The following is a 27,054-nucleotide window of genomic DNA, read 5'->3' as shown; positions in this document are numbered from 1 at the left end:
CCCTTACGTATAAGCCACCTTGATTTTCCTGGCAAGACTCTTATTGTACTGACAGCGTCGGTATTGCTAATTTGTCTGTGTCCTTTATATAAGTTCTTTGGCCTAAGTAATCTGCTCAGCTTTTCCTCTTAGAATTATTTATAAATTGCTGTCATGTTGTTTAAGTATTAAAATGAAATTCTGTTTTTTTTTTTTTGTTGTTGTTGTTGTTGTAGTTTTGTTTTGGTTGGTTGTTTTTTTTAATACCCAGCCATCTGGTACCTAAAGATCTTGGTGTCTTGCTGTTTATCATTTTGCCTTTACAAGTTTTCAGGCACATACAATTTATCAGTTCTGTTCCCATCCACAACAGCTTAAGAGGGAGATTTCATGTGATCAGTTGCACTGCTGAAAAATAATGAATGAGAATATAAACAAAGTGCTGTGGAGTAGTGCTGTTGCACAGCATTGATAAAACATTATAGGTGGAATTCAGTTTAAGACACCTACATTTAGTGTTTATGTGTGTGCAGGGACACTCGCTGTCTAAATTCCCCTATTAATGGACAGATTTTTAACTACTATCCCCTAGGAGGTATGGGGTTCTCATGCCATAGGGCTGTCTTGCTTGCCGCTGCTGCTTCAGAAGAGTGAATGCATTCCAAATATTTTGTGCCTCTTTCTTCTAGGACTGTGTAGGTGTCTAGGGAATATCAAAAGGCAGGAGATGCCTGTGTTTAGGCCACAGAATTCAGAACTTAGTATTAAGTTCAGGGGTAGCAATAATACCTTTACACACCATTTTTTGAACTTCTGAGGAGTTTATGAGAGAAAACCAAGCCCAGACAAAAAGAATTCTATTTAGTGGCAAATGTAGTGTTTTCACCTTATCTGAAAGTGAGTCTGCAGTCCTGAACTACCTCTGCAGTCAAATGAAAAGTGAACTTTCACCTCTGACCATCTAACAAAATGTCAGCTGTGGCATAGCTGGTCTTGGAGCATATGTATGTATGCCACATACATACTTCTGTTGAGAGCTTTGTTAGGAAGGAAGGTTTAATCTGACTTTACTGAAGAAAAATATAGGTCTTAGCATATAGTTTGATGATCCATACTACATTTAGAATATGTGTTTTTAAATCAGAGTTTTGTGAGTGACAAATACGTGTGCAATTAGGTTAATGAAAGGGAACAAAAGGAGGCTATGCAAATTGTCAGTGATATAGGAACACACTGCTTCTTTCTGATAACTGGAAAAAGAAGTAGTAATGCAAAAGAACAATCAGTTTTCATGAAAGTTGTTTGCCATAATTTATAGAAGGTGTTTTTAACTTGTCCAAACAATTGCTAGGTTATTTTTATCAGACATTGATTCTCAGTTTTGTATCTTTCTGTGAATTTCCTTTTGAATCTTCTCTGTTGCAGCTTTCCATTGAACAAACACACTGAACACATGCTTGATTTGCTCTGAGATCACATTACAAGATCTAGCTCTGAGCTAAAGATGTGGTTTTGTAAGCTGAAAACTCTTCTGCCATCCTCCATTCATCTCGCGAATTTTGAAATTCAGTTCAGCCAGGAAATTATCCTCCTCTATTTCTTCTCCTACTCAGTTAGAAGAAGGAAGGGAAATTGCATTTCAGAGATCTAAAACGTGAAATAAAGTTTTATTTATATAGGACTATATCCTACAGGAAGTAATCCAAACTTTTTGCTTTTTTTGGAGCAGAAATAAAAGGATGAACTTTTAAAGGCATTTTTGGCTTGGTGAATTGTTTCAGCTACCCAGGAGGCTTATAAGCAATCTTGGAATGCTACACCATTTACAGTTAAAGCTGATTTTGCTAGAACTGCCTTGAGCACTAAAAGTGAATTGCTTGATAAAGAATCCATGTAGGACAGAGACCTAGAATTCTGTTTACTTCTATACTAACCATTACCAGCTGGCTCTTTGGGCATTTGCTCAAACATCTTTTGGGAAGAGGGCACAGCAAGTACTCTCTTGTATCTAACCCAGGAAATAATTTTAGCTCTGATTATTATTTCCAGGCAGCTCTAACTGATTTAAAGAAGAAATCAGACGTACAGGTTGCCCTCCTTGTATTGAAAAGATTCTAATAGTTCCTCTGTACCAGTGTGGGAATCCAGCCAATACATTTTGTCCTAGGTTTTTAAAACTGAAGCTCGCTCACTAGAAATGGGATTATTAGTTCTTTCAGGTCAAACCAGGATCAAATTCTGGGTAGTTGAAATTGGATAGTCTGTTTTCTGGGATTTATCAAACGGAATAATGTTTCCATTTAGCTTGGGCTGCCTACTGAAAGGTCTCAGCCTCAGAATTTTATAGGACAATTTATCTTCTCGTTTAATATATTTCTCAAAACACACAGACAAAAACAAAAACAAACAAACAACCCTCTCCTTGCAGCTCATTTTGTCTATTGGAACGACATGTTCTTAATGGAATTAGCTAGAATTCCCCATTCTTCACTTACTTGCCTCTGTTAAAGCATTCTTTGGAAGTGCTGGTTAGTTTTGCATAGAAAACTGGCTATCCTTGCAGTACATACTGAGTGCAATCTACCAGTACACCTCAGGCATATATTTGAGGTTTTGTCAAGGTTCTGCAAATGCTGATTTCTAGTAAAGCATTCCTGAAATTTTCCTTTCAGCTCATGAATTATTTAGTATTTCTTTTCCTAGTCCCAGTCATTCAGATTGCTTTTTCTACTTGTATACATTGTTATGTACCTTTAAGCTAATAGCTAAGTGCTTAGTATTGAGAATGGAATTTTTATTGTTATTGGATTTTTTATTTTTATTTGGAGGTTGGACTAGATGATCTTTAAAGTTACCTTCCAACACAAACCATTCTGTGATTATTTAGAGATATTATAAAACTAGCTGCATAATGTATTAGAACATGCCTTATTTGTTAAAGCTTTTTCCTGTAACTAGAAATAAGCCTTTAAGAGTCCTGGCATTCTTCACCTACTTTTGTGAAGAGAAAGAGGAAAAAAGTGTCTGCATATGTGGGTTAATTTGTTCCCTTTTTTTTTTTTCTTTAACAATGGTGAATAAAACAGTATGTTTGTTACATTCCCATGCATCAATTTTAAAATAATGGATTTTCCTTATTGCCTGAAAAAAATCACCTAGCATAAAGTTTGGAGGCTGCAAATTTCAGATGCAGATATTAAAATTTCTTAAATCTAAATCTCAAAAGTAAGATTGTGATAGCACTTACTGAATTTTTTGTGATCTAAAATGACACAGTTGCTATTACAGTTCTCCAGTAACTAGGGGGATTGTTTTTGTTTGTTTGTTTTCCTTAAGTAGGTGTTTGAAAATTTGTGAATATAACTTTTGAAAAGTCACAAGTCTTGATTCTTTTTCCTTAGGGATATCAAGGATCAGCAGGAACTCCAGGTATCCCGGGAACTCCAGGGGTTCAAGTAAGTTCCTATTTCATTCCTGCAGTTTGGAAATCTGAGATAAATTATTATCTGCTTGAGGACAGGAAGTCTCTACAGAGGGATCTGGATAGGCTGGATTGATGTGCCATGTCCAGTCACAGGACATTCAACAAGGCTAAGTGCCGAGTCCTGCGCTTGGGTCATAACAACGCCATGCAGCGTTACAGGCTTGGGGAAGAGTGGCTGGAAAGGTGCCCAGCAGGCAAGGACCTGGGGGTGCTGGTTGGCAGCCAGCTGAGCATGAGCCATCAGTGTGCCCCGGTAGGCAAGAAGACCCATGGCATCCTGGTCTGCGTCAGAAATAGTGTGGCCCACAGGACTAGGGAAGAGATTGTCCCCTTGTATGCAGCACTGGTGAGACCACACCTTGAATATGGTGTTCAGTTTTGGGCCCGTCACTACAAGAAGGGTGTTGAATTGGTCAAGCATTGGAACAGGCTGCCCAGAGAAGTGGTGGAGTCTCCATCCCTGGAGGTGTTTAAGAGACGTATGGATGAAGCACTAGGAGACAGGGTTTATTCTTAGGACTTGGTAGATCAGACTGATAGTTGTATTTGATGATCTTGAAGGTCTTTTTTCACCTAGATGATTCTATGGTTCTGTGATTCTAAATGCTGCCAACTCTCTCTCAGTATTCATTGTTTATCAATGAGAGTTGCAGTATGAAGAGAGAAAAAGGCTCAAGGGGTTACATGAAGTCAGGGGCAATCTTCGGGTGAATTGCTTTGATACTCACATGGCCTTGGGGTTTGTAGTTAGGCTATCAATTAGACTGCAAATCTAATCATTGCTAGTCAAGGTCTGTAGGAGCAGGAGCTGGGGTGTGGACATTTTCATCCTGATCTAGAAGCCAAACAGTGGTTCCATCTATTTTTCTTTGAATCAATAACAGTCATCTTAAGCCATGTCATGAGGATTGATTTGCTCTAGGTGTCTCTGCTTCAGCAGGGGGGTTGGACCAGATGGCCTTCAGGGGGTCCCTTCCAACCTCAACCATTCTGTGATTCTCTGATTACCCACAATTCGCATGTCCAAACAAAAATTTCATATAAAGCCAAGACTAACTGAAGAGACTTCTTTTTCTTCTTCACAGTAGAAATTTAGGAGCACTGACTGGGACAGTTACTGCAAACCAGTGCTGTATTTTATATGTAGCATGATCCATTCTGGCTGAATAGTTGAGAACATGTTAATTTATTGAATTACATATCTGAAAGCATGCCAGGGCCAAGAGCCAGGCCGAATCATGGCATATGTGAAGGCTTTCTGATGGACACTTAAAAGGAAGAGGACATCGGTACAATCTGTGTGACAATCGTATCTGCCTGGTGTACTCCTCAGTTAGAGCAAAGAATTGTTTTGGTGTTCCCCAGTCATGGGTTATGACAGTGGGGCATAGTCTCACACTGGATACATTTTGTGTTGTTTCTGCTTTGGTATCCAGTTACCAAAATACTGTGATCAGCCAATTCATGGATAATTCCCTGGGTCACATTGCATTACATTTCTGAGTCTCATTCTGTAGCACTGTGTGTTAATATTTGAGCTGGTTTGTTTTTTTTTTTTTCATTTCTTCTCTTAGGGACCACGTGGCTTACCAGGTATCAAGGGAGAGCCAGGGAAAGATGGGGCTAAGGTAATGAGAATCCAAAATTTAAAATGCTACCTCAATTCTGAATCTGGTCTGCTTTATTTAATAAAATTTATGTAGCTATTAGCACTGCTAGTAATAACTTTATTGCACTGAATATTTTATATTTAGAAAATATATCTAAATATGTGTACCTAGAAGCATGATACAGACATCTGTCAGAATGGTTTCTTTTTGTCTCTTTTCACCCTTTTCCTCTTTGAGTGACCATCCAGATGAGCTAGATAAGAATTTTTGGGTGACACTTTTTAACCAGAAAACAATGACTAATTGAAACCAAAACTTTTTGTGGAAAAATTCTAGCTGAGGTGTAGCCAGTAGCTTGGAACTGCAGACAGATGTGGAAGCTTATCCCTTTGGTAATCAGGATAAACTTGAATCTGGATCTCCCATATGCACAACGAATAAACCAACCTCTGGCTATTGGCAAGTCTCCTTGATATGTGAATATTTGTGTCCAACCTTCTGTCACACTTTTGCCCTATGAGAAATATGTTTAGAAAAGTTTAAAGTCCATTGTGATACAAACTTATTTTCTTTTTGGTTTATCTAAACTTCAGACTTTTTTTTTTTTTTGTACAATGAAATCTTGTTTTCCAAACAGTTTTTACTGAAGAATTTCCTTCTTCTAATGTTCCCAATCCTGAAAGCATCCTAAAAGTCCTTGAATTCATAACTGTTCAGCAGAATTCTCAAATGCATTATTAGAGCTGAAAAATGTACTTACATATTCTGTTGCTTCAGGGATCTTATGTTAATCTAATTGATCAGTCAGTATTGGGCCATATGCAGAAAGAAATGTACTGCTGACAAAAAACAATATTCTCCTGGCAGTGCAGGGTTGTGACAGATAGAATATTTCCTAATGCTCAGTCCAGCCCTGTTTAAAATGTGCCAAGAAATAGGGCTTCCACCACTGTTTTAGAAAACTTCTTCCACTGTAAAGTAGGTCTTGCCATTAGTTTTTTTTTCCTGATGATTCAGCCCAAATTTTCATCTCTTAATTTCATCCCATTACTTGTGAAATTTCTACAGCAACTAATTTAAAATTACATCCATTGCCAAGTATGTTATTTTATCTAATAATTGAATCACCACTTCTGAGCAGAAATTGGGGCTCCATTCTTTTTCAATAAGAAGCAACGGATGCATGAAAGGTTTATTTTATAAGTTTTGATGATTTTTTTGAACTGCATTCCATTTCAGTTGCCTTCTTTCAATACTTACTTGTTGAGAGATACTTTGACTGCATTAACCCACATTCTGTCATTCCTGTGGTCATGTCCCTGTCTTCTGTGAATGTGACAGACCTCTACAAATCCCTGTAGACATGGAAGGTTTTGATAAATGCCACCATATTTTTGGTATTTTGGCTCGGAACTTGAAATATTATATAAAATAACTTCCTGAGCATAATTTACTATTCCTCTCTTGTGACTGAAGTACATTAAACAAATTGAAATATATTGCTCCATTTAAAGTTCGATATTAACTGAGAGATAAAACTGTTATTGTTCAAAAACAATTTGGTGATTGGCTCTGTCCTGAGAGAATTAGGTCTGGTCTACTGAGATAAGCAACTTATTTTGTTTTTATTATTTCAAGTTAGGTTGTGCCAAGTTAGAATTAAGCCTTTTGTTGTAATAGTTCAAGAGAACTTGCAGATAAATTGTCAGATAAATATCCTTAGTACCAATACCAAAAGTTTGGGAACTCCTGACATTTGACAGCAGAGAACAACAGATAAAACTGTTGTTTTGGCTTGTGTTTTCACTTGCAACTGCTTCTAGCAAAGTGCATTCTTTCTTTAATTGAAATGAGAACTCATTTATCAAAGTGCCAACGTTTTATCGATTTATGTTTCCTTTTTTTTTTTTTTTTGTTTTACACAGAAGTACTTAATACCTTATTATTGAATACATTACTCAACTAGAGTAAGCTGGTGAGAAATTTGATAAGGTCAGCAGGAATTTGATATTTTCAGTTAAGAGGTAGGAGCAGAGCCATCCCAGATTTAGGGAATTTCCGTACTCTTCAGGAATTAAGAGTGGATGGTAGAATTGTAACAGTTTCTACAGTTGCATTCAGAGCTCTGTTCAAAACTTTTTCTTTTCCACTTGTCAAAGAGCTAAGTTGCTGCTTTGGAACCTCAGCAACCCTAATCGAGAGATTACAGTAAAATTCATTTTTAAAAATTTAGTGATTGGTTACTTTTTTCTTTTCTGTCTTAAATCTTGTCTAAAGATCAACAAACTAATCTATCAGCATACCAATATTATGTAGTAGGTATTGTGATATATAACATTTTTCCTCTACTTGTTGATTGTTTAGATTATGAGTGCTATTATAGTATATATTACTATTATTTTGGACATAAGGATTTCAAATATGTTTGTTCTTTTAGGGTGACCGTGGACTACCTGGTTTTCCTGGATTACATGGCATGCCTGCACCAAAGGTTGAAATTAAATAGTTGTTCCAATATTCATGTATCTCCACTTGTTCTGTAGTTTAGTTTTTAAAAAATGAATTTTTATATATACAATACTTATGTACTTAATGAGATACATAAAATGAATAGATAAGATGTTGAAATTGAAGGGTGATACATGCCGTAGGCCTTGATTAAGTATGTATCAATCAATGGAAACTGACTTTTTTTTTCATTTTTGTTCTGTTCTGTTGGATTTTATGTGAATTACTTTGAACTTTGATTTTAATAGTACTCTTCTACATCACAAATAATGTACCAGGAACTTAAAAATAATTATTTAATTTTCTTGAGGTTTTTTGATTTGAGGGGCGGTATTTTGAAGGGTAGTTCTGATCTGACCGGAGCTGATTTTTCTACATGTATGTTCCCCACAGCATCAGCAAACATATTTTTGCTCTTCTATGTTAGTATTCAACTCAATTTACTTCTTAGTTTTTCCAAATTTGTGTTTCAGACTTTTCAGATAAGGTCTCCACAAAAGTGCAGGAATTTTCAAAGAGCTGAATTTTCTGTTAGGTACCTACCTATATGAAGTGACCAGAAACTCAAAGTGCCTTCTGCTCAGTTTCCATTGAAAGCAGAAGCACTATGCCTGCTATCTGTGGGTTGTCTCACCACAGTTGTTGGTGTTGGACAGTCTGGGCTCTTCTAGGAAAGCTTGGAAAATTCAAGATTTGCATTCACTGTCTTGATAGTTTTCTTTCTTTATATCAGGAGTTCTTTACCTCCTTCATTTTATGTCTGTTACCTATGTTTCTTTGTATATATATCTGTTTGTAACTACTTCTATTTTAAAAAATTAACTTATACACATTCATTTTGTCTAGGGAGAAAGGGGTCCTAAAGGAGATCAAGGAGTGCCAGGAATATATGGAAAAAAGGCAAGTAAAATTACAAATTAAAACAACAACATCGTTGATATTTGTGGTGGGGTTACCATGGCGGGCTGCTAGATGTCCCTCTCAGCTGCTCTGTTACTCCTCTACTTCAACAAGACTGGGTAAGAAAATAAGATGAAAAGGCTTTTAGGTCAAGATAAAAACAGGGAGATCACCTAGCAGTTACTTTCATAGGCAAAACAGACTCAACATGGGGAAAATTAATTTATTGTCAGTTAAAATAGGTTTGTATAGTGAGAAACAGAGACAAACATTAAAACACCTTTCCCTCATCACCCTTTTTCCTAGGCTCAACTTAATTCCTTCATTGCCAATCCCTCTACCTCCTTCCCCACCTCCATGAGCCTCCAAGGATAAATGAGGGCCTGTGGTCAGCTCCTGTCTGACACTCCTTCCTCCTCACACTTTTCCCCTGCTCCAGTGCAGGGGATATATTTTTGCAAATATGCCCATGCCTTTAATATGGTTGATATGTAATAATAATATTGCAAAGGCTTTTTACAGCATATTTGCACTTGTGTAACAGGTCATAATTATTAATCAATTACTGTTTGTTTTAAGGAAGAAAAACATCTTCCAAAATTTTTCAACATAAAAAATAATGTATATGAATATGCTGATGAAATATGCTGAATTTTTAACATAGACATTTAGTACTACTTAATTCTCACTTGTTGCATTTCTCAGGGCTCCAAGGGAGAGAAAGGTGATACCGGGTTTCCAGGAATGCCTGGGCGATCCGTAAGTTGTGCCAAGACAATTTACCTTTAACTTCTGTTTGTTAATTTACTTACTGATGATTGTTAACTGTTGCCACAGGGAGACCCTGGCAGAAGTGGGAAAGACGGATTACCAGGAATTCCTGGTTTCAAGGTAAATACAAATACATATTCATATATATCTTGATGAAGTTTTAAATAGCATTCCTATTTGTCCCAATACATACAGTTTATTCTGTGGAGAATAACTGGGAATTGAAACAATACATGTTGCTGGAAATGCTAAAGTTTACTGTAGTGACTGGGCAGACTTCATTGATATCAGTTGGCTTGTGAACTGGGGCAGTAGTTTTGAGTGTATTAGTGATAATCAGATATTTGCTTATCCTTGGGGCATCTCCATCCTCAGCCAAGGATGGAGACAACACAACTACCCTGGGCAGACTGTTCCATCATGGAATGTCTTCATGGTGAAAACATTTTCACCCTTATTTGCAGCAGGAAATGGCTCTACATTGCCTATATGTTGACAACTGAATCAAGCTTTAATTGATTGTTTAAAGTGATTTAGCTGCTGACTGTTAACTGCTGAGACCACTCATAAGTTTGCAGTGTTCTTTGCTGCTTTAGAATATCCCAGGAGACCTGTCCATGCCATTTCAGAAGGATGCAGGTCTTCTGTAGGTGGTAGCTGCCAGTCTGAGGTGGAAGCCTTGGCTGCCTTACAGCACCTCAAATGGCATGAGGTAACTGAATCAAGCCCCTCTTGACTGTAATAAGATCTTAGGTGCCTAATGTATTCTGGTAGAAAAACACATGTAGATGTCTTAATTTGAAGTTAAAGAGGGGAGTCAGTTCAAAATTATCACGTGTATACAACCATACAGCACTGTTAGTCTAAAAGTTGCTCAACTTCAATGTACAACTAAGCATTCTGCAATTCAAAAATTTGTTAGGAGAGCATATCTAAAATAAAAGCCTTTAGTATGTACATATAAAAGTTAAATTTTACAGTAGGTAAACTGCATTCATTTCATTTTAGTCTTTGAATCCCATTTATACTTGCATACAAATTGTCATTATTAATGTATATTTACAACAGTATGACTCTCACAGTGGCAAATATGTCATCCAAAGACAATTTAACAGACGTTCTTAAAACACTTAGCTAAATTTGGGTCTACGGACATACTGTGTTTTCATTAAAGCCATTGGAGGCCTAATAAGTTATGCCAGTGGAGTCTGGTGAGCATTTCAGCTCAGAGAAAGACTTGTAGGTACCAACTTAGTAGCCTACATAAAAGCACCTAGTGCTATTTGAGATGTGTTAGTGTCTAAAGCATTGTAAGGGAGCTGACAAATATGACTTAAATCCTATGGAAAGCCAGTGCCTTTCTGGAGTGGGAGTAGAAGCCCAGGATGTCTATACAAGACAAGCTTGGGTATCTCAAATATGACCGAATGTCCATGTGTGGGCAATGAAATTGAGCTCCTGGTGACTGATCAGCTGAACCAAGACTGTCAATTGTCTTGACTATACTTCTGCTGGTCGTGATAGGAATTCACATGTCTTTATTTCAAATGAATTCTCCTTTATTTTCACTATATATATGCAGATATCTCTGCCCAGCTGGTGGAGAAATTCCTTGTCTGCTATTATGGGAAACAGAAAAAACAATTAGATGTTTTTCCTTTCTCGTGTTTGATAACATGGAAAGGTAATAGTTGCAATTGTTTAACATAAAATTTTAACTGTCACAAAACTTAACACCCTTTAGAGTGGAGCATTATGTTGATAAAGCATGAATTTGGAGAGTGTATTGGTATGTTTTTATGCTTCTAAACAATGTAGAGATAATTCAGTATATTAGTTACATGAACCTGTGTACATTTAAACTAAAAGACATTTTCTTGACTATTTTCTTGATCTAATTACTGTAGTACAAAAATATGACAACTCATTAGTTTTTATTTGTTTTAGAATATAATAGTTAACAGAAGTTATGTTCTTCATTCAAACATCTTGTCAGTTTGACTTCAACATCTGCTTGCTATAAAGCATTGCTTCATTCTGGGTCCGTAATTAAACTCAGAGCAGTAACAAACAGGCTGTCTTTGAAGGAAATTTCTGCTAGAGCCTTCTTTTTGTTTTACAATATTCATTCTGGGAAAGAATTTAGAAAAAAAGCATGGCTTGCAACTCAGATGCTACCCATTGTGACTTCAAGACCATATCTTTTTAATTCAACGTCAATTATTACTAGATTGTTTTTTTATATATAATTGATCTGTGCATTTGTTTTATATACTTTTATTTTTGGAATTATTTTTCCAATTTTCAGAATATTTATAGGGATCATACATATTTTGAGTAAGAACATAAAGATTTGATCATATCTGGTACTACTGTAGTTCTGAAGTGCTTTGAAATCGTTTTCAGACTATTAGTTGTATTTGCGATTAGGCAATAACAATTTATTATTGTTAAATGACCTTCTTGAACGAGTAACTGCTGTTCTGATTCAACTGTTCTCAAATTTCAAAAGACAATTCTTTCTCTCTCATCTCTTTTTGCAAACTGTTTAACAACTGTTGGACACAGCATGGGAGAATTCTGGATTGAGAACGTCTTGTGTGTTTGAAACTGTTTTTGAGACAGTTGTTTGCTGAAGCTTTGAGCTTGGTTTACATTTTACTTATAATAAAAATGATAATTTACTGTTAAAAATCTTTATTTTTTTATGCAAAAGAAACCCTGTTGTGAATATGGTATTTAACAGTCTTTTTCATTTTAAAGGGGGAAGTTGGACAGCCTGGATCTCCAGGACAAGAAGGACATCGTGGAGAGCCCGTAAGTGTTTCAGCTGCTGGCATATTTTTACATACTGTCTTTTCTTTCCATTTATTTTTTAGTTAATGGAAATTGCACTTTATGTTCCACCCATTTTGATTTGAATTGGTTACTATGTCTTTTTTTTTTTTAAGAATATTTATTGTCTGGTGTTTATCTTTAAATTTGGACTTAGTAAAAGAAATAAACAAGCTTTTAAAGTGCAAGATTTGTTAAAAGAAAATATTTTTAAGTATGCTACTGTTATACACCAATATTTGTAGATAATATAAAGTCTCATTACTGATGTCTTTCCATTGATAAGATGGTTTGGCTAAATGCTGGTGGTTACTTACATGAGGAAATATTCTGGGTGTCTTTAACTCTTGCTTTTGCAACATGGAATATGTTCTTTTATATTACTTGATTGTACTTACATTTATTTTTTCCTTTTCTGCCTCCCCCCTCCTTTGTTCAATCATTTACTTTCTTGCATCTTGCTATACTGTCCATGTTATCTAAATCTCAGGTCTTCTGGCTTACCGGAGGAGCATGTTGCTGCTTTTTTGTTTTGCTTGTTTCCTGAGACATTTTTTTCTCTGCTGGTGTTTGGGCAGCTCATTTTTTCCTCTTATTTTTACGTGATAGGTAGTCTGTGTCCTCCTGGTTTCTTTATCTCTTTAAGGCCTCCAGTCTTTGCTTGAAGCAGAGGAGCTATGACATCTGAAGAAATAGCTGAAGGTTTTCAGTGCTGAGAGTGAGCCAGCTACTTGGAAACCATCAGTGATCAAGAGCAGTAAATAGTGCTCAGCTGTTGAACCACTGCCTTTCAGATGTGTTACAGTTTGCATTACATTTTGATTTGTAAGATAAGAAGATGCAGTTATTTACATTCACAAACTTTTTACTGAATGTAACACAATGAGAGGCGATGTGTTATATAATTCTGAAATCCGGTAGAGTTTTGCTAGCTACAAGGTAGAGGTGACGCTCTCAGATGAAATATTGTCAAGCTCTTTCCTTTAGATTTTTTATATATTCACCAAAAACTCATAAACACACTGAAAGTAAACGGCAACGCACAAGGCAGTCATTCCAAAAAGTCTTTCTTTCCATTTTGCTGGTTTAAGTGAAGAACACATGTAATTCCTCCCTTGGCTTTATTTTTTACTCTTTTTCTGCCCCAAGTAACCGTGAGATGTATTAATCTTTTACAATCTATGGTATCTTCAGATGTAAGAAAAACTGAAGGTGAATGTTCTTTAAGAAACATAAAATCCAAGTGAAGTTTTTTTAGTATATTGTTATAGTACACTGTAAAAACATTGTTAATATAATAACAAGAATTCCATTATTTTCCCTAGCCTTGTTTTGTCTTCTTTCATTTTTAGAGAGTATGTTAGTTTGTCATAGTCATTTTTTTAATTAATTTTAAAAATAGGAAGAAGAAAGCATTTCTGAACTAGGAGAAACTAATTGTTAAATACTTTAATGGCTTTCTTTCTGATACGATAGCTTTGGTTAAGACTGACCTTTAACTACTAAAGGAATATATTTTGATTTAAAATTAATATGAATGCTTCACAATGTAACATTTTAAACAACAATATAAACTCATCACTTACATCCCATACTTTTACTTTAAAGAGAAACGAAGTGTCAGATTTAAGACATTAAGATCACTACAGAATCTTTTAAGGTCACCATAAAAATAGTACAGAGGAAGACTTTCAATATATAAACAACTACCAAAGATATACACAGTCCTGATAGGGCAAGCCAGATTGTACTATATACTTCAATTTTAATCAGTGGAGGTTCTTCTGAAGAGCGGAAAGTCTACATGCTGATCAGGAAATTGCCTCAAGGTAACCAATAAGAAATCTAAGACACCGAGTCATATTATATACATTGATTGCCTGTCTCTATTGCTGGTGTAGCACCAGAGTGTGTATGCTGGTATGGTGTCCCTGTCTATTTAAATGTTGGAGGGGGAGCGAAGAACATCTCTGTGCAGTCACTTCAAGGCCAAAGTGTGTGCAGTCTACTACTTCTGTTGTTTCTGTTGTTCTAACAGCGTGTATTTGATGCGTAACGTGTGAGTACCTCTTCCCTGCTCTTTTGCTGGCAACATGACTTCTCACTGTGCAGTCTCTGTGTGGTCTTCTGTAGTGGGTTACCCTAGTAGTTAGGGTAGTTAGATGTGGGAGGGAGGCACCAAACTCAGCTGTGTACTCGGTTAGATAGTGAAATAGGCAGCCTAAGCTCAAGACAGGCCTTGGATGATACTGCTGAAAGTGTATGAGTGTGTATTGACCAGCCAGCTGCAGCTGTGGCCCTGGAGCAGCTCAGTAGGTTGCATGGATACCCCACCCACACAAGCATACACGCAAACAGTCTTTATTTCTTCCATTCAGCCACATTAGTGGCAAATTTGTAAAGTTGGTCTCTTTAAAAATAGTGATCTTATGATCCCTTTTGCTTTAGCAAATAAAAAGAGCATGGTTGCAAAATGAATGCATCTTGAGACAACATCTAGGAAGCAGTTGTCTAGAATGGATCTCACAGCTGAACTAACTCCCATTGCCTCCAGCATCTGAGAGATGTTATTATTTTCTGGACAGCATTCTTTCTGGTATATTACTGCTCTTATTAATCCTCAGATGTATGAGCAGGAAAAAGTAGGTTGTTAAAGTAATTAATTCCAGTGATGTGGTTGTTTTCCCTCAGCAGTACTAGATGGAAATGAAGTTATCCAGGCCATCCCTCCTGTCCTGCCTACACTGTGTAAGAAAACATTTGACATTATGGACAGAATACTTGACAAAGCATTTAGTAAAGCTAGTAATCAAGCTCAGCTTACTAATGACAAATAGGCCATGCTCCAAGTGCAGTCATGCTGTCACTTGAGTGACGCTTTAATGGCTAGTCATGCATCTTTCTGATGACAGGCTGTTTTGATAAATACAGTTTTTTTTGAGGGGCCAGCTGTCTAGAGGGTAGAATAAATCAATACATATTTGAGCTTAATTTCAGCCTGGTTCTCCTTTCTAATGTAGGTAGTTTTGTCAGAGTTCGGTTTTAGAGAAAACAAAGTGAGACTTGTGTTTACAATTCTGCAGATGGGAACTCTGAAGTGAGTGTCTGTGGGTGAAGCTGGCAGGACATTTATAGCACTCTTCTATGCCTAGCATATGCTGTCTTGCCACAAGTAATATGTTTGAACAATTGCAACTGCTGATGTTTATTCTCCAGAAATCATATTTTTCAGAAATACAGCTGCAAATACTTAAAAGGATAGAGCTTGCCCTTAATATTTAGGCCACATCATCAGACCTCAGATGTGGTCATAGAATCACAGAATGGCTTGGGTTGGAAAGAACCTTAACAATCACCTAGTTCCAACCCCCCTGCCATGGGCAGGGATGCCACCATCCCTTGGAGTTGCTCTCCATCTTTTTTATAAGCTCCCTTTAAGTACTGAAAAGTTGCAATGAGGTCACCCCGGAGTCGTCCCTTCTCCAGGCTGAACATCCCCAGCCCCCTCAGCCTGTCTTCATAGGAGAGGTGCTCCAGCCCTCTGATCATCTTTGTCACCCTACTCTGGACCTGTTCTAACACGTCGACGTGTGGTCTTTTGTTTGTGACAGGGGTAGAAGTATAGCAAGGCTGGCAGCTTCTGACCTGACTCTCATTGTTATACCTACACTGCTAGTTTGTCTGTTGTTCTCCTATAACTGCACCAGGAATGTCAGATCTAGATCAGTGAGATTCTCTGAAAATAGGTCTCTAATTTTCACAAAATGTGTGTTTTATGCTGGGGTATGGTAGCAGAATTATTTTCAAGATAATCTAAAGATAAATCTACAGACTACAGAATTTACTGTATTTTTCTTCATAAAGCAGAAATCATTAAAATATGGCACAGAAAATGGTATAACCAGGTAGCCTGTTTATCTTGAAAGCAGAGATAAGGTTAGTGTAATTCTGCTGCATCTATAGCCATGGTGTGATTTATAGAAACAGGGTCCAAGGAGAGAAAATTCCTGACTTAGTGATAAGGTAGTATACAAGACAAAATATATTTTTGTTGCTTCTTTCTTCTGTGTGTCCAGTCCCTTACTATACAGTTTTCCACATTTCTTTTTGAGATTAACTAATATAGTTGGATGAAGTGTGCAGATTTTAAGGTGTTCAAATCCTTCCTCATGTCTAAGACAGAACAAAAAATAATTTTAACGTGATTTCTGTTCATTTAGCTTGGCTTAGTTAGGTAGACAATATGAGAGGGAAAGCAATTACCCATGTAATGAGGTGGGAGTGTTAATGATGGAAAAATTGGTAATTGCTTCAAACTATTAATGGAAGAAAATTAAAAAATCACAATCAAAACCTTTGCAGTAGATAGATGAGTGCAAGAACTATGCTAGTCTCTTTAGGAAGATACTATTCATTTTGCCTTTGATAAAATAGCTTAAATTTTGTACTTTTAGTGGTCATTTTTTATCAATATTATTTACAGAAATGTTTTTGATACCAAACATATTTGAGGATGCAGCATCATGTGTGAATACATTGTCAGTCCAATCACTGTAGTTCAGAAACAGAAGGAGCAACACAATGTGCTTTAGTACTCAATGCTTCCTTGAGTACTAAATGTTTATTCAAGTTTTGTACTGCCTCGAAGTAGGCAGTGCTATGAAATTAATGTATTGAGAAGAAATGATTCTTTAGTCAGTCATTAAGAGAAAAGTGATCGGCATGCACAGGAGACTCAGCAGTCTGGTTGGTGTGAGTCCATCACAATTCTTAGCTTCAAATCTAATATCAGTGCTTTTCCACTAGTCTGAGGAACCTCAGTAGTGGCAGCTGAGCACTGTTGGCTTCCTTTCAAATGTGCCAACATTATCATCATAAGGGAAGTAAGGACAGTGTTTTCTCTGGAAATGATGTCCTGTGGGTCTCAAAAGAATACCTCATTTTTTTTCTTGAAAAAATTGTCTTTGACCTTTACATATAAAGTGAAATTGCTATGCAAGTGGGATGAGTTTTTTTTGATGTAAACAGCTGATGCAGTAAGACTTTGATAGGCTTTATGCTGTACATCATTTTTTCTTTACAAGCAGATTTAGCTAGTCAGATTAGTTTTTTAATGATTGTTTATTAATTTCTTCTTCCTCTAAATTAAGTCTTTAGAAGCAGAAGTGCTTTTTTAATCATAGAAATTCTCCTTTCCTGCTTCCTCCCACAGCCAAAAAAAGAAAAAAAGAAGTAAAAGATAAGTGCACCATTAATTTTTCCTCAAGAGGCTCTGCTGAATTGTGAGAGTAGTCAGGGCAGACAGAGTCTTCTGATGACTTTCTGATTGCTGGAGCTACTATAACAGATGGTAGTCTTGTTCCTACTTGAGGAAGGGGGAGATGACAGCTTTGACAACACAATAATTTCAATAATCTTTCTTTAATTATACAGTGCTTGCTGTAAGCTCAACCACATTTTTTAGACTGAATGGAGGTTTTCCTGTCAATTATAACTTTTAAGTCCACTTAAAAGGTGTATATATTTTTAACAGACATTATTTGCAGTATAGCTTATCTTCATCATTCAATTTGACAAGTTATGTTAATTACATACATTCCATCCATCATTTTCAGCAGAGCTAATTGCTATTAAGAAGATAAATGTGAGAATGGTGCTGTAAAGAAACAGTCGATTAAAGACTTCTGGAACTTGAGGCAGACTAGTCTCAATGGCTCTATTATTCCCATGTGACAAAAATGATGTAAGACATGACAACATATTTGCTGATCTGAAGCGTATTGAAGTCAATGGAAGGATTCTCATTGAATTCAGTCTGGACCAGAGCCACAATAAATGTTGTAATAGACTTGGACCCACTGACCTAATGCGACTTGGAAAATAATTCCTGCATTTCTAAGTTGTAAAATCTAACAGTTCTCTCCCATCTAATTCTCACTTTCTTTCTAATCTTTGTGATTTCTAATTTTGAAATTTCTGGCTGCACACACCAAGCAATTAGATTAATTATATTCATTTTCTGTAATTATATGGTATCTTTTTATTTTTGTTATGTCTACAAAGACTAAGGAAAGTATTGTTTTTGGATTTTTTCAGTTAGCAACATTTCAAATCAGATAACTTCCTCTGAGAAATCGAACAGAGGAGAGATGGCATACCCGGCTGACATTTCTTTAGAACTGTTTTATAGATGCAATGTTAAGAGAGGCAATTTCTTAAAACATGTAACAGAGTACTAAAGGATCTGTAGTTGTAAGCCTATTATGGACACGAATGGCATGTACTATAAATAATTATAAACAGTACTCAGGAGTATTTTGTTTTATGCTTGTATTCTGCAGTGACCTTTTAATAGCTATGCTGGCATTTTTCTTATTAATTCATGTGCTGATAAAACTTATATGCAAGCATTCCCCCTCCATTGCAGCTGGTTTGTAAGCCTAGTGGTAGAAGTACCTCTGACCAATACGTCGTATCATTTAAAATCTCCCTACTGACTTGCTGAACTGCATTACAATAAATGGATATTTTTCTTTTGCTAAAATCTCTCTTAAAAGCTTGTTAATCTTTTATAAATTAAGAAATCTTTTAAAAAAGCATGATTCTGTAAGAATTGTCCTGCAGGAAACAGTTTAAGTGCACTTTAAAAAAAAAATTCAGTATTTTCTAAGCACAGAAATATTGGTAGTGCTTATTTATTTGTGTTCAATGATTCCAATGAACTAGTCCTTTTTATACACAAAACCATAAACCCATAGATCTGAAGAGCGTAATTTCTTCTACTTATTAAAGTAATTTTGAGTGTTTATTGGGAATTTTCATGTTGAGACTTTAAACTTGAAATTGTACATACTAGCTGTACTAGAAAGTGAGCTTTAATTCTCAGATGAAGTGTTTGCCTGACGTATGCTTATAGTGTAGACCGGAAGTCTGCAGAGTAAGAACTGTGACACACATTGTTCCATATGTGCCTTTTCCCACTGAGGCAATGCTCATATTTACCTCATACTGCAGTTTCAGCTGTTGTGTTCTCAGCTTGTGTGAGATGGAGTACAGAGATACGGTATGAAAACAAAAGTGAATCAGCTTGGCAGTATGGATGCATACAGTATACATCGCCTATCCTCTCTTGTGGTAATATTACTTAAAAATCCATATAAATGTTTGCCCATTTAAATGTTCGTGCATTTAGGAGACAGGAGTCTTTCATATCAGTTACAGTGATGTTTGTAAGCATGTAGATACTGCAGTCACTTTTTTTCAAAGTATCAGAAACATTTTCTTAGTATTAGTATTGCAATGTACCTTCCTGTAGAGAGAGTTTTTCAGTATTTAAACATTATAGCTATACAATTTGATTTTTAATGATTTTTTTGGGGAGCAAAAAGTCAGTTTTCTGCAATTGATTATAAGTTAAAAATATTTTTAATGTTTTATGTTATTGCGAACATGATGAATGGATACATATATTTATATTAGCTAACATACAACTGCATGGACTGGAAAAAAAATAAGACATTTTAACAAATTACTGGACTTAAGTAGAGATTTCTGTTGAATGGAAGAATCCACACAAGTGTAAATAGATGCTACATTCTTTATCAGGAATTTCGTAACTCCCAAATCTCAGTTAAAAATGTGTTTGCTTACTGAATTGGTTTGGATTGAAGAATGATAAATATGTAATCTCTGTGTGTCAGTCCAGCTCAGCTCTGTCTGGGTATCTCTGATTCAAGTTAGAAAGTTCAGAAGTTCTTTAAATGTTCTTTATTTTCTCAGTAGGATTACTAAATTATGAACTTGTTTACTTGTTTAATCTGATTTGATCTGATCTAGTACTTCCTAGGCAGATGCGTTAATTTACTCCAATAAGAAAAGAATAACTACTCCAGACCTTGAAAGTTATGTCATATAACTGGTGCAAAATAGGTATACCTCAAGTGATTAATATTCACTTTATTTGACATGTGATATTTAAAAGAAGACTAATTTGCGTTCTTTTTGATCCAGCTGATATCAGTAATAATATTTATGGCATTCCTGAACTTGTGTGGTAGTTTCATCCATGAAAGGCTTTGCTGAAGCACAGGGTGCATGCAGAGAATATTTGGACTGGTATTTGCAATGTTGTGTATTGGGCTGACATCTGCCATTTTAACGCCAGGAAAGTTGTACTTCCAGTGAACAATATTTCATACTTGCCGATTAATCTTCTAACAGCAACATCTCCCCGTTATTCTCACCTTACAGTTTTCTCAACTCCCACGTATTTCAAGGAATACTTCAAGACCCCGTAAAATGTGTCAGTAATCTAGATAGCACATTGGAAATGACAATTATCAAAATGCATTTTGTATGTTCCTCAACAGAAACATTATGCCTAGGATCATAAAAATAAGTTTGTGCATAGAGGACTGCTTATGAATTTTAATGAACTTCTGACAACTGAAAGCACCCAACAGTCCCTGCTGGGTGGCAGTTCCATCACATGATTTTGGCCTTATTTAGTCATATACACATCACCTCTTAGCCAGAATATGGTATGATAAAGTATTTGAAATCATTAAAGAAACATTTTTGCCATTTAGTGGGAAGGAAAAGAACAAAAAATGAAAAAAAAGCCTTTTGTAAAGAATAAAATATTTGACAAACAGTGGAACAAATATCCCATTCGTGAATTGTGGCTTAGAAGTTACAAGTAAGTAAAATGCCAGATATTTTTTCTCTTTGTGTTTAAATATTTTGCAGCAATGACAACTTTGTTATTTGTGTTTTTGTCTATGCTAAGTTCCCACTCTCACACATATTATAGAATTAAGATATAAAATATGTCAGTGTTCAGTATCTATGCTGATAGAATTAAAAATATTTTTAGTAACAATAAATGATCATTTAGTTAGTACATTTTATGTGAAAATGCAAGGCATAGGACATATTTGCAATCTTTTCAATTAATGACAATGCCATTTTTGTAACGCTTTCATCTGTAAACACAGCACTTGTGTTCATGACTATTGCTCAGCAGCTGTGTTCAATCACACAGAAAGGGTAATATTTGTTAGACTATGTTAGATTGTGAGGTGCATGAATATGTAAGTAATAATGTGCTTACCCTAAGTGGTGAGTCACTAAACACTGTGCTTACTGTGGTCTTTCATCATGTCAGGTCACAGAAGCAAGCTGTGGAAAATCAAGATGCATTTGGATTTTTTGGCATTGTTTTAACATGTATCGTAAAATAAAACTGTTTTAAATTTTTAAATACTTGTCAGACAATAAAGTCTAATTTAAACTCAGATTATCACTTATAGTGAATAAAAGGAAAGCGTGTATGTATTTTTTTTCGCCATTTATGGTGTGTAACTGAAAAATTCAGAGCAGGCTTTTTAAACTGTGTGTTGGTAGTTCCACCTAGTCGCAGACAATGCTATAGGAGCTAATGCTTCATAATGCAATTTCTGTTTGTATGTGCAATTTCAAAGTATTTCATTTTTATGCACACCAATTATCCATCTTCAGTGGTTTGTATCATTGCTTTTTGGCATAACAGTAATAGTGTGATTTGAATCTCAGTAGTATGGCTCATAAGCAAATTCCTAGCAGTATTTAAATGTTCTGTAGAGCACACGGACATGGTGTTTCTGGTTTCTAGGGAAAGCTCTGTCTTGTTGGTGTGAATTTTGTCTCTGTTAATGTTCATGCTAGAGAATAATCAAGAGAAGAGAGATCTGAATCTTTAACACATACCCAAAATATTTCCTTAAGTCCTTTCTTAATACATTTTGAACACTAGGAATTAGCATTTAGATTTACAGTTTAGGTACATATCTGTTGGAGTTTCCAGTGACTCTGGAGACTTTTAACTGAACAGAGACTTTCCTCAGTTGATTCCTAAACATAGAAACCAAACAGGCAGTAAGTACAGGAGGCGATGAATGAAGACACTCAGTTAGTATGTAGCAGTCATAAATATTTATTATTTCAGTTAATTTGCTTTTTTTCATTGCTGTTGTATTCTCAGCATGGTTATGGTGAGTTCCTTAACCACAAGTAGAAACGGGGACCCAAAGGATGTTTGACCTTCCTTCTTATTTAATTTCAGCGGGCAACAGGGTAGTAACAAGGTAGCAAGCATTTTTGCTAGTCCTCATTCTTCTTCAAGATAGGGGATGAGCCAGAGAAAAGATTTATTGTACGTATGTCCTGAGACGATCTGAGTTACAGCCTCCTTGAGAAGGTGGTAATATGGTGGAGGGTGGTAATATGAAGCAATCTAGCTATGACTCCTTCGGTGTTCTAAATGATGATAGTGGGCAGCTAATCTACAGTCTGTGCTCTGATAATTACCCAGTTCATCTTTCATTTCATCTGATATAGTCAAGTAGACATAATTTAGTCCACCTCTGTGTTTTGGTTCCCTGTACTCTTCTCTGGTAAGAATCTATATAGGGTTATTCATCTCATCATGAAAGTGGTCTCAAATAGAAGGGATCATCACTTCTGAAGTTGCCTATTTTTTTAATTAACCATAAAGGAAGCCAAGTTTAGAAGATTGGCTTATAATAAAAGTAAGGTTTTTAGATGGACTAAAGTTTGTTGAACTGAACCCTTCCAGAAAGTGTGGAAGAGAAGAGCAAACAAACATTTTTATTTTTTATTCTGTGTTCAAGTGTTAGCTGGGATGTTAAAGTAACTAGTTTCTTATGCTTTTTCCAGGTGTCCTTAAGAACAAACAGCATTGCCTTACTCTTGTACTGTATGTTTAGTTGGGGTCCTGCCAAGTGTTCAAGATAAATCATTGCATACTATGTAGTGTAGGAATAGTGAAAGATACTGTGAAGTTAAATAAGGCAGATCAGCAGTATTTGTGAACCTAAAAAATCCTTTCATCAGAAAAATAATGTTACTATTGCTTATACTCAATATTCTTGCTATAAAGAGGATTGAACAATTGTTTTGTGAGACCAGTTGGTTCACCTCTATTGAGGAAACAGTGAAGACAATCCTTGTCCACAAAGAGCTTTAAATGTGAAATTGAGAAGTTGATACTCAAGCCTCAACTTGAGTAGATACAGCAGTAGCAAATTTGGAGATACATGTTTCAATTTGTGTTTTCATGTATGTAAGATACACGCGTTAAAATTACAATGAATTGAAACCCCGGAAAGCCTTGTCTGAATATAGGCTAGCTTTCCATCCATAATGAAATGAAAACCTAAACAATCTTTAATCAGAATGAATTTAAATCCTTTTGTAGGTTTTAATTAATGCTTCTGCTAAGATTATAATATTGTGATGGTATAAGGCCTGTCCTTCCCAAACTGAAAAAAATAGAGTAAAAATACATAATTTTTCATTTGTTGTATCAGAAGGCTTCATTTTTATGTATGTAATGGCCAGTAACTATTTCCTTTCAGACAGACAACTTAAAAATACTGCCATTCTTAGCCATTGCTGTAAAAGATGACACCAGAATCAAGTAGTACTCTGGGCTAATGAAGCACGTGGAACAGAGTGTTATGTGATCCTGTTCTTAGGTCAAGCTATAAAACAAATTGTCTTGAGGATTTTTACACCTTTTACTCATATTGGACCAATATGGAATAAATTACTACAGCACCAGCAAAAACACGGTTTTTGGATCCAGTAAGACAAAGCATGAAGTGATACACTGCAGAAATATTAGACCATTTAAGAAGGAATCTTTGACTCACATTGCAAAAGTTCGATTGTGCTTTAGTTTTAGTAATTAAATATAGTCTTAGCAATTACTAATTGAATCAGGTTATGATTTTCCTACTTTGTGCTCTGGAAGGGTTTCATCCCATTCTCCACACCAAATTTGTTTAGCTGTTTCTTAAACACAGGTAAGAACTGCCAAACAGACCAAAGGAATTATCACAGAACTTTTTCTCTGACACCTAATAGGAGTATGTAGAATTTTATTTTTCCCCCATCATTTACTGCCAGATTCTGACTGTCTTTAGGGACTTCCTTAGCCAAAAGTGCATGCTGGCCCACCTTACTTAATAGTCAGCAATGGACTAATTCTCTAGTAATTTTATGGTCCTTTTTGGAACACAGTTTTATTGTTTTCTTTTGCTACATCCTGTGACAAGTTTCACAGTATCCACCATATGGAAAAAAGTGTGATTTGTTGTTAAACCTACTCCTTGCTAATTTAAATACGTGGCCCCTTACTACAGGAGAGGGGGATAGCCCAAAATTACATTCTTCCTCACCGGTGTGATCTGTGTGAGCAGAACTGCAATTCTTGTAGTGTTAGATGGCCAGGAGGGTTGGGTGCAAGGAGCAGAGCAACAATCAGTGCCCCTCAGCCATCCTCAGCCTGACCTTGTGCTGTGATGTGCAAGGTGGTCAAAACTGTGCGATCAATCAGAAGCTTTTCTGCATAAATTGTAAGTAGTGGAGAAATTTTATAACATTGTGAAGATATGTAACTGCTTGAATATCAATGTGTTTGCAAGTAAGTATGAAACATGGCTGGGTTTGTCAGCTGTTTAAAGCTGTCTGAGCTTTTTAGCCAGTGGATGTGCTTGGTTTGCACAGTCCATGATGCGTGGCATGACAGGCAGAGGGAGGACATTGCAGTGTCACCTGTGGGGCTGGGGACATGGGTTTTGTCTGACTAGCTTTGGATCCACAAAGATTTGATGAGTCTGTTATTCATATTATTTTGAAATGTATTGCAATAAACAGTAACATCAGTTTCACCCTGTGAGAGAATATGCACAGTTCTCATTTTCTATTAAAATTTCCAGCTTTCAAATTACAGTTTTCCAAGTTCTGTGTTATTGGCAGTGCAACAGGGGGTCACTATGTTCCACATGTAACGTATGTGTGTTTCATTTTTCATAAGCAACTTGCCAAAAAAAAAAAGTGCTTGCAAACTCTGGTCTTATAACTGTAAGGATCTTGGTAATGCTTTCTCCTTTCCTGCATTTAGTTTAAAGCTGCAATGTTAGTCTAGTGGGTACTCACTATGTATGTGGGAACCCTTCTTTGTATTTAGCCCATTTTTATTTGTTGTCAGTTCCAGGTAGTCAGTAGTAACATGCGACTTTTGAGTTTCTTTTACACATATTTTGCTACTTCCCACAGCAGAAGAGTTTTATCCATTATCCAAGTTGGTTTTGTGTCTTTCATTCTTCTAGGATTATCAAGGATTTGCTCTAATCTTTTAAAAAGTATCTGGGCTGTTACTGTACTTTTATTCAAATTTTGACTTGTACTTTTTTTTTTAACATACCTCCACTAAATCTCTCATGTATCTTGAAGTCTGTTTAAAGCAGACAGCTGAAAGGCTACAGTTTTGTATACCTGCCTTTAGAAAATAAGATGATTACACTAATGCTCTTTCCATCTTCTTGGTGAATTAACCGCAAAACGGTTTGCTCATAACAGAGAATCTTTTGAAAATATTCTATAATTTTGTATCTCCTAGAGAGAAGGTTTTATGGTAATGCATATGTTTTCTGTAGTCTAGAAACTCTCACATTCCATACCAAAGCTGTTGACCAGTGCCAAAGAGTGATGTTCTACCAGGCACATGGTAGTAGCAGAAAATAATAGAATAAGCTGATAAATGCTCATTTTAGGAGTAAAATAATTTTTGCTTTCTTCTTGCAAAAGCTTTTATGCATGGTTTCTTCTGCTATTCATAAGCATGAGGGAGATATAAATAATCCATGATGCTAACTAGTAAAAGGGGGTGAAATATTTTGAGAAGTGTAGCTTGTACCTTAAGTAAAAATGCTTGCACCTAGTTGGTTTGTATATAAAGCCTTGGCCAATTTAATGGAGTTTTAGTTGGATTGCATGGAAAAAAAATCCAGCTGTTTAATATCATCCAAAAACAAAAATAGACACTTCATGATTAAGGAAAGCTGCAAGACAGATTTTCCAGGGATTGTGAAACCATGTTCCTTTTACAGTTAAATCCATTATATCTGCCAGATATTATCAAATAATGGAAGATTTATTTAAATTGCTAAAACTGGGATAGCATAGAGTATTTATACAGAATTGTTTAAGCTCATCATCATAATTGAAACAAATTCTTGCTTTTATGTATCCGGAATTCCCGGCTGTGGAGGCTGCTACTGAGGAAGACTGCATCAAGGGATTTAGTTCCGTGTCCAGGCAAACTTCACTCTGTGGTGAAGCAGGGAGACCAATGGCTAAGCAGTGGTATTTCCCACATGTAAAGGACACCCAGAACTCCTTTTACCCTTGGATATCCTAGTTTACAGTTACTTTTATTGTGATTCTTAGTCAAGAATCTTAGTGAAGATTCTCAGGAGGCTTTGCTAGCTGTGTCTGTAGAAACCTATCATCAGGCAAAGGAGGATGAATAAAAGGGAAACACAGCTGTATCTCAAATTAAAAAATCGTAGTTAGCTGTCAGACTGATATGTGATTGATCATGTTAGCTTTTAGGCACAAACTTAGTTGTGCATGATAAGGCTGCAGTAGAGAAGCCAAAGTTTTAAACCTATGAATTTGACTTACTAGGATATCTTGCTTTAAATTTCATGTGTCTATAGCACTTGCTAAAATTATTAATATAGGCTTATAAAGGGGTAAGGGAACACTTCCCATTTAGGGGAAAATTTTAGAGGAAAGATTAAGACATTTGAAGGAAATTAAGATGGTTAAGAAAGTCAGACAGCTGATGCTGAAAGAGCTGACTAAGGCAGTGGTAAGACTTGCAATAAACTTATTTTTTAAATACCAAATTGACTAAGCCTTACATGAAATTTGAGGTAAAAGAACATCAAGAAATGAACTGACTCTGAAGGATAAGATGGTCCAATGTGTTTAAGGATAGAAAGCATAAAAGCTCAGTAGATGCTTTGATCTGTAGTTATTCTGGTTAGAAATGTAATGCTATGTTTATTGGTATTGTAACTGTATGTATGATAAATATGAACCATTTAAAATAAG

At 35.9% G+C, this 27,054-nt stretch overlaps 1 protein-coding gene across 2 annotated transcripts in view; it reads left to right on the top strand.

Annotated features, from left to right (window-relative positions):
• Window positions 1–27,054, top strand: part of COL21A1 (collagen type XXI alpha 1 chain) — a 115,668-nt gene that overhangs the window by 58,244 nt on the left and 30,370 nt on the right. For both annotated transcript variants that reach the window (XM_040552810.1, XM_040552812.1), the window contains exons 11-17: window positions 3,381–3,434; window positions 5,038–5,091; window positions 7,511–7,564; window positions 8,428–8,481; window positions 9,187–9,240; window positions 9,319–9,372; window positions 12,016–12,069. In XM_040552810.1, coding sequence (XP_040408744.1) covers window positions 3,381–3,434; window positions 5,038–5,091; window positions 7,511–7,564; window positions 8,428–8,481; window positions 9,187–9,240; window positions 9,319–9,372; window positions 12,016–12,069 — 378 coding nt within the window. The remainder of the gene's footprint in view (window positions 1–3,380; window positions 3,435–5,037; window positions 5,092–7,510; window positions 7,565–8,427; window positions 8,482–9,186; window positions 9,241–9,318; window positions 9,373–12,015; window positions 12,070–27,054) is intronic.

The sequence above is a fragment of the Cygnus olor genome, chromosome 3 (genome assembly GCF_009769625.2).
Source record: "Cygnus olor isolate bCygOlo1 chromosome 3, bCygOlo1.pri.v2, whole genome shotgun sequence".
Classification (NCBI taxonomy): domain Eukaryota; kingdom Metazoa; phylum Chordata; class Aves; order Anseriformes; family Anatidae; genus Cygnus; species Cygnus olor.
The sequence above is the reverse complement of the archived record's forward strand: the minus strand, read 5'-3'. Positions and strand labels throughout refer to the sequence as shown.